Below are 12,647 nucleotides of genomic sequence, written 5' to 3' on the forward strand. Positions count from 1 at the left end.
GGAGGAAGATGGGTTGGGCCTGGTCGGGTGGGCCGAGGCCCAGGGGGAGGCCAAGGGCTCTCCCACCCCTTTGCTTTTCCTTTTCCTTTATTTTTATTTATTCTTTCCTATTTTATTTTAGTTACATTTTATTTTAGTTTTAGTAAAAATTTATCACTAACACCTAAATTGGTACTTTTAAATAAACTACTGCCACATTAATTCTTATCCCAACTAAAATAGTTTAATATTTTATAAAATTCAAAAGGCATTTATTTTATTAATTAACCTATAGTTTTAAATATTTTGAACACTTAATCATTTTATTAAATTTAGGTTTCTTCACCACTATTACCCAGGATTTATTTAGCACACTTACAACATTTTAGTTTTCACTTTTGAAAACTTTAACTGTTTGACTTGATCTTAAATTTGAATTTGGATCGGTTCTAAACTAGCACGAGATTAGCAACAGTAATCGTGGTGACGTGGCATCATTACCACAGGGTTACTGTAGCTTGATTACCCGGGCGTCACACAACCTGCCTGAACATTATGACTCACTGGTAACCCGGCTGGCGGGACAGACGGATGACAAGGCCCAAGGCCCAGAAGGCCGGTTTATATTAATGGTGGGCCGGTTTAAGAGGAAAGGTGTGAAGAATATTTACCTTACAAGGAGTTAAGACCCGGACTTGTATCCGGTTTGTATTAGAAGGTAGACTAGTCCTAATCCTAATAGGACTTCACATGTAACCCGCCCCTTCAACTTATATAAGGAGGGGCAGTGCTCCCAAAAGACAGGCAATAAGAAATAATCTCTAGGGATAGACACAAAGAGCCAGTTTACCGGCGACTCCTTCATGATAATAATGAGACCTAGCCACAAACAGCATGTAGGGTTGTTACCGGATGATGTTTCCGGGGCCCGAAGCTGTCTAAACCTTTGTCTTGTGTTGCGTTTCTCGTCCCGATCAACCCCTCTCAAGCTACCGCATAGATGTGTTGGCCTCGCGACTAAGTCCTGACACTAAGGACATCTGCCGTGACAAATCCATGATAGTGTTGGTCACATGACGATGTGAACTATTGGTGTTAAATCACATGACGATGTGAACTAGATTATTGACTCTAGTGCAAGTGGGAGACTGAAGGAAATATGCCCTAGAGGCAATAATAAAGTTGTTATTTATATTTCCTTAAATCATGATAAATATCTATTATTCATGCTAGAATTGTACTAACCGGAAACTTAGTACATGTGTGAATACATAGACAAAACAGAGTGTCCCTAGTATGCCTCTACTTGACTAGCTCATTCATCAAAGATGGTTAAGTTTCTTGACCATGGACATATGTTGTCATTTGATGAACGGGATCACATCATTAGGAGAATGATGTGATGGACAAGACCCATCCATTAGCTTAGCATAATGATCGTTAAGTTTTATTGCTATTGCTTTCTTCATGACTTATACATGTTCCTCTGACTATGAGATTATGCAACTCCCGAATACCGGAGGAACACCTTGTGTGCTATCAAACATCACAACGTAACTAGGTGATTATAAAGATGCTCTACAGGTGTCTCCGAAGGTGTTTGTTGGGTTGTCATAGATCAAGATTAGGATTTGTCACTCCATGTATTGGAGAGGTATCTTTGGGCCCTCTCGGTAATGCACATCACTATAAGCCTTGCAAGCAATGTGACTAATGAGTTAGTTGCGGGATGATGCATTACGGAACGAGTAAAGAGACTTGCCGGTAACGGGATTGAACTAGGTATGATGATACCAACGATCGAATCTCGGGCAAGTAACATACCGATGACAAAGGGAATAACGTATGTTGTTATGCGGTTTGACCGATAAAGATCTTCGTAGAATATGTAGGAGCCAATATGAGCATCCAGGTTCCACTATTGGTTATTGACCGGAGATGTGTCTCGGTCATGTCTACATAGTTGTCGAACCCGTAGGGTCCGCACGCTTAACGTTCGATGACGATTTGTATTATGAGTTATGTGTTTTGGTGACCGAAGTTTGTTCGGAGTCCCGGATGAGATCACAGACATGACGACGAGTCTTTAAATGCTCGAGAGGTAAAGATTCATATATTGGAAGGTTATATTCGAACAACGGAATGGTTCCGAGTGATTCGGATATTTTACCGGAGTACCTGAGGGTTACCGGAACCCCCCGGGAGAAGTATTGGGCCTATTGGGCCTTATTGGAAGAGAGGAGAAAGGCCACGTGGGAGGGGCGCCCCCCCCCTGCCCAAACCGAATTGGACTAGGGGAGGGGGGTGGCCCCCTCTTTCCTTCTCCCTCTCTCTCCCTTCCCCTTTTCCCTCTCCAGTGGAAGGAAGGAGGGGGGCCGAATCCTACTTGGACTAGGAGTCCAAGTAGGACTCCCCCCTTATGGAGCGCCCCCTTAGGTCGGCCACCTCCTCCCCCCCCCCCTTATATACGGAGGCGGGGGGGGGGCACCCCAAAGGCACAACAGACATCTCTTAGCCGTGTGGGGTGCCCCCCTCCATAGTTTACCACCTCGGTCATATCGTCGTATTGCTTAGGTGAAGCCCTGCGCCAGTAACTTCATCATCACCGTCACCACGCCGTCATGCCGATGAAACTCTCCCTCGTCCTCAACTGGATCAAGATCTCGAGGGACGGCATCGTGTTGAATGTGTGCTGAACACAGAGGTGCCGTACGTTCGGTACTTGGATCGGTTGGATCGTGAAGACGTTCGACTACATCAACCGCGTTACTAAATGCTTCCGCTTTCGGTCTACGAGGGTACGTGGACACACTCTCCCTGCTCGTTGCTATGCTTCTCCTAGATAGATCTTGCGTGATCGTAGGAATTTTTTTGAATTTCTACGTTCCCAACAGAGATTGCTAGTGGATTAGAGGACAAAGTCACTAAGGAGGAGGAGTGGGTCTCTCGGCATTGCCCATGGACAGATTCAGACATCGATCAGCCTACGGCTTCTGCTGATGACGGAGGCGCTGGCGACCATGCGGGGCTGTGATGATGGGTTTTCTCGGCTTTGCTATCACCTGTGGTCGTAGTAGCACTCTCTTCTTTTGTTTGGTGCCTTGATGCCAAAGGGGGAGAGAGTTTAGGGATTTGCCGAGTTGCAAGTGTTTATTTGCCGTGTCTTTCTCTCTCGCAAACTCTTGTGTCCTTTGCTTTGGTTTGAGTTGTGCTCGTGAGACCTGGTTACTCTGTCATATGGTGTGAGACATATGCTACCCTACCTTATTATTATCTAATGTGTGTCTAGTTATTTGGTAGTATGTGAGTTGCATGCTTAAACTTATGTTTCTATTATGATCACTTACTACTCCTTGCCTCCCAGCTTATATTCTCTTATTATGGAGGCAAGTGTTGTCAGTCTATAAAATATAGGGGGAGTGTTCCTAATGTACATGTGTACTTTGCATTCCAAAAGCACTCCTAATTAAGTGCACACATCTAGTGGGAGCCCGTCAATATTTTATAGTCTCTGGGGTTTGCTTATTCTCTTCTTATATCTCTATGCAAATCCCGTGTTGTCATCAGTACACCAAAAAAGGGGGAGATTATTAGGGCATGTATCTCTAATTGGTTTTGGTGATTGATGACAATACTTTTGTGGACTAATCGTGTGTTTTGAGCTTTCAGATATTTATTCATTGGCACAAGACGATTCATTTCCCCTCTGAGCTCAAGGTGAAGACGGTGTAGTCTCTTTCGGTTCGGTTTTGGTGGACTTGAGTCATAGGAGGCATCGTACTATCAAGAGGGGGTCCGTATCGGAAAGGCTAGGGTGGAATCAACACGTACACATCTTTCTCGCACCCCCAGCTCCTTTCCTCTTCCTTGGAGTATACCGTTATCGCGGAAGTGACACTTGGGAGGAGCCAGCGGTAGTACCACCGGGCCCGAGCAGTTGTACCGCTGATAGCCTCAAGCGGTAGTACCGCTGTTTCACAGCGGTAGTACCGCTCGTGGCCATCAGCGGCAGTACGGCTCCAGTTCCGAGCTGGTACTGCCTCGATTCGAGGGCGTCGCTTCTCGTGTCGGGTTAGGCGGCAGTAGGCGCAATCGTACCGCTTGCAAGTGGTAGTACCGTCCTACCACCGCTAGTAGTGCCGCTCGGGGGCTCTCTCTCCCCTGCCCCTTCTATCTACTCTCTGTGCGCAGCCCTAGCGGTACTACCGCTGGGCCAAGCGGCAGTACTGCTACCTAGTGCAGTAGTACCGATCCCATGATACCGCTCTCTGCGGGCTGAGTTGTGGGATAACGGTTGGATTTGTTTCCCCACTATAAAAGGAGGTCTTCTCCCCAAGAAGACCTACCTCTTTTCCCCCAAGCTCCATTGTTGCTCCAAAGCTCATTTTTGCCCGATCTCTCTCCCTAGCCAATCAAACTTGTTGATTTTCTAGGGATTGGTTGAGAAGGTCCGGATCTACACTTCCACCAAGAGAAATTTGATTCCCCCCACTAATCCCTTGCGGATCTTGTTACTCTTGGTTGTTTGAGCACCCTAGACGGTTGAAGTCACCTCGGAGCCACATTCCATTATGGTGAAGCTCCATGGCATTGTTGGGAGCCTCCAATCAAGTTGTGGAGATTGCCCCAACCTTGTTTGTAAAGGTTCGGTTGCCGCCTTCAAAGGCACCACTAGTGGAATCACGGCATCTCACATTGTGTGAGGGCGTGAGGAGAAAACCGTGGCCCTAGTGGCTTCTTGGGGAGCATTGTGCCTCTACACTGCTCCAACGGAGACGTACTCCCCCCCCCCCAAAGGGAAGGAACTTCGGTAACACATCCTCGTCTCCACCGACTCCACTTGTGGTTATCTCTTCCCTTTACTTTGTGCAAGTTATGTTGTGTTGTATCCTTTGCTTGCACTTGTTGTTGTTGTTGTTGTTGTTGTTTGCATCATATAGGTTGCTCACCTAGTTGCACATCTAGACAATCTATTTGTTGCCAAACCTAATTTGTTAAGAAAAGATAAATATTGGTAGTTGCCTATTCACCCCTCCCCCCCCCCCCCCTCTAGTCAACCATATCGATCCTTTTATAAAGAAAAATATTTAAATGGGTTTATGTCCAAAATCTGAGAGTGAACATATTATTCTAGAATGTACCTTTAGGAAGTTTATTGTATTTTAGAAGCTCGGAGATGTGCCGTTAAAAATATATGAAGTGTGCAATGCACGGGGTTTTAACCCGAATAAAAAGTTTTGCCAAGAGCCTATAAATTCAGTGATTCAATGACCCATGTAGAGTTTGACTTACCTAGATAATCAAAACTTCTAGATCTCCTCACTGTTGTCATTTTTTGTTTGTTTGTTGGGGCCGGTGCATTTCTAGGTTTGTAGATCTTTTTTCCTTCTTTCAAGAAACAACACAGAAAGAATTCCGTGATGGAATAGAAACATGCAATAAATAAATTTCCTTCTCGGAAAGATGATGGAGAAATACATCAAAATTTTCTTTCAAAAGAACATGACAGAAATACGCATGAAACTACATAAGCATTTGCCCATGAAATCACCAACGAAATCACCAATGGCCACTATTCCACAGCCTCGACATACAGGGCTCAGTTTCTTGGCTTGGTGGACACGGATATGAATCAAAATGTGTGGAAGATCTGGGCGCCCCCAAAGTGTATGTTTTTCGCTTGGCTTATTATCAACAATAGAATTTGGACGGCTGACAGACTCCTCCGCCGTGGGTGGCCGAATTGCAATCTCCGCCCGCTATGCCAACAAGTTCCGGAATCGGCGGCCCACCTCCTTTTCCAATGTCGGTATACCATTCGAGTCTGGGGCATGATCAAAGGTTGGCTTGCGCTTCCTGATGTTCGACCCGATGAGTGGATTGTTCTGGACTCGGTTAAGGATTGGTGGACTCGGAATGCCACAAAGCAAACTCCAGGCCGCTTATCTCGCTGATGATGCTCATCTCTTGGGAAATATGGAAGGAACGAAATGCTCGAGTTTTCCGCAACACTGCAGTCCCGGTGGGAGTGTTGGTCGCTAAGATCAAAGAGGAGTGCTCGCTTTGGAGCTTTGCAGGAGCAAAACATTTAAGTAACATTATGCCGCGAGAGTGATGTGTTGTATTCTGGCCTTCGGCCTTAAACTGTAAACCTTCTCTCTTAATCAATGAAAATGGCAAATCTTTTGCCTCGTTTCAAAAAAAATGTTTTATTAACATGTCAATGGAAGTTATTGGCTGGGCTGCCCAGGTTCGCCGTTAGGTGGCTCCACGTTGCACGTATATATGAATCCTTTAGACAAAGAAATGTCGTTTCTCGTTGTTGAGTTATTATATAACAAAAGGCAAATTTGAAGTTGCTATTAACGAAACAAAACAAGAAAGCAAAAGCAGAAAATAGAATTATACCCATGGGTAAGTGAGAATTGCGGGGGAGGATTTGTGGTACACAAGTGCGGGGGCACGCATGTCCCTGGTGGCTGTTTTTATTCTGGCTTCTGGTTTTCAAAGTTTTATATATTTTAAGCAAAATAAATAAATAAAGTTTTGTTTTCATATTCGTGTTTCTCGTGACCAGTGCTTTCAAATAAAATCCATTTTGAATGTGTTTTGATGACTCTCAAAAAATATGTTATGTTTCAATGTTAAACCTTAGTACGAGTGATCGATAAAAAACAATTATTTTGTGTCTACGAGCGACGAAAAAAATTGCTTAAAACATATCTGAAACTAGTCGAAACTTGACAGTTTTAGATGCAAAAACCGAAACTTAAATTTTTTAAGGGATTTTCTTTTTTACTGTACCCTCGTGTGTGATTGAGCTACTACACGAATCCGAGGCAAAATGAGCGGGTGATGGGACTTGACAGGTGAGTGCACCCGCACTTAAGTGCTCCTGCGCATTTTCATGAGAAATGCTCGATCTCCTTGACTCATTGATAAAAGAAAATGTTGGATCTCCTTGATTCATTAATCAATTGTCCATCATATTTTTTGGGTTCAATGGCCCTTCCATCGCTCAAAAATACATGAAAAGGGAGGCAGCAAATTTACACGTGGTTAAAAAAGGGGATAAAAGAATACGAGAGAAGGCCTTTGCCATCTCTCGGTTTGTTAGAGGACGCGGATTTTTACAGCTCAGGTTTCTGGACACTCCTTATCCTTACCCTCCAACATTGCTTTAAGATTTGTGCTAGACAACCAACTTTGTACATTAGATTTTCTCTTTTTTGTTTCTTCAAAATAAAACAACATATGAACTTCAAACTTTGCAAGACACCAAAACGTTCTAACTAGAATGTGAGAAAAAACTTTCAGATTGTTTCGTTAAACATAAATATATGAAATTAGATTTTTTTTATTAAAAAATGTACTTTTTAGTATTTATATTGCACAAAAAATTCTAAAAGTTTTTTTCCCACATTCTAATAAGAATGTTTTGTTGAGCTGCCAAGTTTGAAGTTCATATGTTGTTCTATATGGGAGAAACAAAAAAGACAAATATACTCGCACGAATCGCGATGAAAAAATAAGTGGCTAGATAAGGGGGTGTAGGAAAGCCTATGCTTTCTCAAATGTTAACCGTTTGTTAGATGGCCACTTGACTTGTAGCATTAGCATGCTAGTGCGGCGTAGCTCTCCTCCTGTATGGTCTCCAACGTCGGTCGCCGCCTCGACAGGCGACTGCCGCTAATCTGTTGCTTGAGCTCCCCGATCTCCGCCGCAGCCGCCTCGTCGTCCACGGCCATCTCATCCAACCGCGGCGCCCTGACCGGCGCGAGGTCCGCCTCGGCGGCAACGGAAGCCACCTCAGGCGGCGCCACGACGATGGCCGCTACCTTGGCCGAGGCAGGCCTCCGGACGTGAGCTTCCCTGGCGAAAACGGCAGCCAGGCGCGCCACGTCGGCGGGCGCGGCCTTGGAGCCGAGCCGCTTCATGGGGAAGGCGGCGTAGACTCCCCCGAGCTCGAGTTCCTCGTCAGCCGCAAGCGCCTCGATCCGGCGCCCCACCTGCAGCGCGCTCGCGTCGGCCAGGAAATGGCCCGGCGCCTCGAGCATCAGCTCCGCCGCCGTCGCCGGGGGCCTGACCAGCCTCAGCCCGCCATCGGGGAGCACGATCCTGACGTCCTTGGCCGCCCCGGGGATCCTGGCCAGCGTGCAGGACGCGAAGTTCCCCATGCCGAAGAGAGCCAGAGATAGGATAAAGGCGAAGACAGAGTGCAAGGAATGAGAGTTGTGATGGTTGGTTCGGCGTGTGTGCGTGCGCTGCGTGGAATCGGTTGCGCGGGAGATATATACTGGAGGAAACGCGTGATATAATAGGAGCATTCTGAGACGCAGATGTTTGGTACATGTGTGTACATACGCTTTACTAGTAAGGTACACGTGCATTACACGCATAAGATTTGATAACCAAATTATAAATAAATACCACACTATAGCATGTAAGTTTTAAGTCATATATGCATGATATATATGTTCGTTTAATTCTTATAGTTCATCTCATTCAAAATCAGTTAGTTTTGCAAAAATGTTAATATATTTTAAGATTCATGGATATTATTCATTGTAAAGCATAAAGTAAAAACAAATAATGTCAATTCATTTAAAAAAAAGTTTGACCAATTATGATATGAAAGATTTTAGAATAAAGGAGAAGTGTTTGTGTTTTGAAGTTTGTGCATTATGCTTAAGTTCAACCATGGAGTCTTCGATTGTACATGTGGCGGAATCTGGTGGAATGTAGATGATATCCAACGGCCAGTTGTGCAATGGGTGTTCGATTCATCACAATGTAACTAGATTATTAACTCTAGTGCAAGTGGGAGACTGTTGGAAATATGCCCTAGAGGCAATAATAAATGGTTATTATTATATTTCTTTGTTCATGATAATCGTCTATTATTCATGCTATAATTGTATTGTCTGGAAATCGTAATACATGTGTGAATGCATAGACCACAACGTGTCCCTAGTAAGCCTCTAGTTGACTAGCTCGTTGATCAACAGATAGTCATGGTTTCCTGACTATGGACATTGGATGTCATTGATAACGGGATCACATCATTAGGAGAATGATGTGATGGACAAGACCCAATCCTAAGCATAGCATAAAAGATCGTGTAGTTTCGTTTGCTAGAGCTTTTCCAATGTCAAGTATCTTTTCCTTAGACCATGAGATCGTGCAACTCCCGGATACCGTAGGAGTGCTTTGGGTGTGCCAAACGTCACAACGTAACTGGGTGACTATAAAGGTGCACTACGGGTATCTCCGAAAGTGTCTGTTGGGTTGGCACGGATCGAGACCGGGATTTGTCACTCCGTGTGACGGAGAGGTATCTCTGGGCCCACTCGGTAATGCATCATCATAATGAGCTCTATGTGACTAAGGCGTTGGTCACGGGATCATGCATTGCGGTACGAGTAAAGAGACTTGCCGGTAACGAGATTGAACAAGGTATTGGGATACCGACGATCGAATCTCGGGCAAGTAACATACCGATTGACAAAGGGAATTGCATACGGGATTGATTGAATCCTCGACACCGTGGTTCATCCGATGAGATCATCGTGGAACATGTGAGAGCCAACATGGGTATCCAGATCCCGCTGTTGGTTATTGACCGGAGAGGCGTCTCGGTCATTTCTGCATGTCTCCCGAACCCGTAGGGTCTACACACTTAAGGTTCGGTGACGCTAGGGTTGTAGAGATATGTGTATGCGGAAACCCGAAAGTTGTTCGGAGTCCCGGATGAGATCCCGGACGTCACGAGAGGTTCCGGAATGGTCCGGAGGTGAAGAATTATATATAGGAAGTCAAGTTTCGGCCACCGGGAAAGTTTCGGGGCTTACCGGTATTGTACCGGGACCACCGGAAGGGTCCCGGGGGTCCACCGGGTGGGGCCATCTATCCCGGAGGGCCCCGTGGGCTGAAAGTGGAAGGGAACCAGCCCTTAGTGGGCTGGGGCGCCCCCCTTGGGCCTCCCCCCATGCGCCTAGGGTTGGGAACCCTAGGGTGGGGGGGTTTCCCCTTGCCTTGGGGGGCAAGGCAACCCCTTCCCCCCTTTGGCCGCCGCCCCCCCCCCCCTTGAGATCCCATCTCTAGGGCCGGCGCCCCCCCAGGGGGCCTATATAAAGGGGGGGAGGGAGGGCAGCAACCTACAGCCTTGGGCGCCTCCCTCTCCCCCTGCTACACCTCTCCGTCTCGCAGAAGCTCGGCGAAGCCCTGCCGGAGACCCGCTACATCCACCACCACGCCGTCGTGCTATTGGATCTCCATCAACCTCTCCTTCCCCCTTGCTGGATCAAGAAGGAGGAGACGTCGCTGCACCGTACGTGTGTTGAACGCGGAGGTGCCGTCCGTTCGGCACTCGGTCATCGGTGATTTGGATCACGGCAAGTACGACTCCGTCATCCACGTTCATTGGAACGCTTCCGCTCGCGATCTACAAGGGTATGTAGATGCACTCCCTTCCCCTCGTTGCTAGTATACTCCATAGATGCATCTTGGTGAGCGTAGGAAAATTTTAAATTATGCTACGATTCCCAACAGTGGCATCATGAGCCAGGCCTATGTGTAGTTGCTATGCACGAGTAGAACACAAAGCAGTTGTGGGCGTTGAGTTTGCCAATTCTTCTTGCCGCTACTAGTCGTTTCTTGTTTCGGCGGCATTGTAGGATGAAGCGGCCCGGACCGACCTTACACGTACGCTTACGTGAGACAGGTTCCACCGATTGACATGCACTAGTTGCATAAGGTGGCTAGCGGGTGTCTGTCTCTCCTACTTTAGTCGGAACGGATTCGATGAAAAGGGTCCTTATGAAGGGTAAATAGAAATTGGCAAATCACGTTGTGGTCATACGTAGGTAAGAAAACGTTCTTGCTAGAAACCTACAAACCACGTAAAAAACTTGCAACAACAATTAGAGGACGTCTAACTTGTTTTTTGCAGCAAGTGCTATGTGATGTGATATGGCCAGAAGATGTGACGAATGACATATGTGATGTATGAGATTGATCATATTCTTGTAATAGGAATCACGACTTGCATGTCGATGAGTATGACAACCGGCAGGAGCCATAGGAGTTGTCTTTATTATTTTGCATGACCAGCGTGTCATTGAATAACGCCATGTAAATTACTTTACTTTGTTGCTAAACGCGTTAGCCATAGAAGTAGAAGTAATCGTTGGTGTGACGACTTCATGAAGACACAATGATGGAGATCATGATGATGGAGATCATGGTGTCATGCCGGTGACGAAGATGATCATGGTGCCCCGAAGATGGAGATCAAAGGAGTATAATGATATTGGCCATATCATGTCACTATTTGATTGCATGTGATGTTTATCATGTTTTTGCATCTTATTTGCTTAGAACAACGGTAGTAAGTAAGATGATCCCTTATGATAATTTCAAGAAAGTGTTCACCCTAACTGTGCACCGTTGCGAAGGTTCGTTGTTTCGAAGCACCACGTGATGATCGGGTGTGATAGATTCTAACGTTCGAATACAACGGGTGTTGACGAGCCTAGCATGTACAGACATGGCCTCGGAACACACGCAATACACTTAGGTTGACTTGACGAGCCTAGCATGTACAGACATGGCCTCGGAACACGGAGGACCGAAAGGTCGAGCATGAGTCGTATAGAAGATACGATCAACATGGAGATGTTCACCGATCTTGACTAGTCCGTCTCACGTGATGATCGGACACGGCCTAGTTAAACTCGAATCATGTTTCACTTAGATGACGAGAGGGATGTCTATCTGAGTGGGAGTTCATTAAATAATTTAATTAGATGAACTTAATTATCATGAACTTAGTCTAAAATCTTTACACTATGTCTTGTAGATCAAATGGCCAACGTTGTCCTCAATTTCAACACATTCCTAGAGAAAACCAAGCTGAAAGATGATGGCAGCAACTATACGGACTGGGTCCGGAACCTGAGGATCATCCTCATAGTAGCCAAGAAAGATTATGTCTTAGAAGCACCGCTAGGTGATGCACCAATCCCAAAGAACCAAGACGTTATGAACGCTTGGCAGCAGCGTGCTGATGATTACTCCCTCGTTCAGTGCGGCATGCTTTATAGCTTAGAACCGGGTCTCCAAAAGCGTTTTGAGAAACATGGAGCATATGAGATGTTCGAGGAGCTGAAATTGGTTTTCCAAGCTCATGCCCGGGTCGAGAGATATGATGTCTCCGACAAGTTCTTCAGCTGTAAAATGGAGGAGAATAGTTCTGTTAGTGAGCACATACTCAGAATGTCTGGGTTGCACAACCGCTTGTCTCAGCTGGGAGTTAATCTCCTGGATGACGCGGTCATTGACAGAATCCTCCAGTGGCTTCCACCAAGCTACAAGAGCTTTGTGATGAACTACAATATGCAGGGGATGGAAAAGACCATTCTTGAGGTATATTCAATGCTGAAATCAGCGGAAGGGGAGATCAGAAAAGAACATCAAGTGTTGATGGTGAATAAAACCACTAAGTTCAAGAAGGGCAAGGGTAAGAAGAACTTCAAGAAGGACGGCAAGGGAGTTGCCGCGCCCGGTAAGCCAGTTACTGGGAAGAAGTCAAAGAATGGGCCCAAGCCCGAGACTGAGTGCTTTTATTGCAAGGGAAGTGGTCACTGGAAGCGGAACTGCCCCAAATA

General features: G+C 45.9%; 1 protein-coding gene across 1 annotated transcript; it reads right to left on the minus strand.

The window, feature by feature from the left end:
• Window positions 1-6,918: 6,918 nt before the first annotated feature.
• Window positions 6,919-8,838, minus strand: LOC109777459 (uncharacterized). The gene has a single exon (XM_020336093.4). It carries the CDS (start codon window positions 8,376-8,378, stop codon window positions 7,593-7,595), a length of 786 nt encoding a protein of 261 aa, XP_020191682.2. The 5' UTR covers window positions 8,379-8,838; the 3' UTR covers window positions 6,919-7,592.
• Between the last annotated feature and the right edge of the window lie 3,809 nt (window positions 8,839-12,647).

The sequence above is a fragment of the Aegilops tauschii genome, chromosome 3, assembly GCF_002575655.3.
Source record: "Aegilops tauschii subsp. strangulata cultivar AL8/78 chromosome 3, Aet v6.0, whole genome shotgun sequence".
NCBI lineage: Eukaryota > Viridiplantae > Streptophyta > Magnoliopsida > Poales > Poaceae > Aegilops > Aegilops tauschii.

Coding starts and splice junctions, on each gene's coding strand:
- LOC109777459 (XM_020336093.4), bottom strand. CDS start 8,378: ATGCGTGTAATGCACGTGTACCTTACTAGTAAAGCGTATGTACACACA.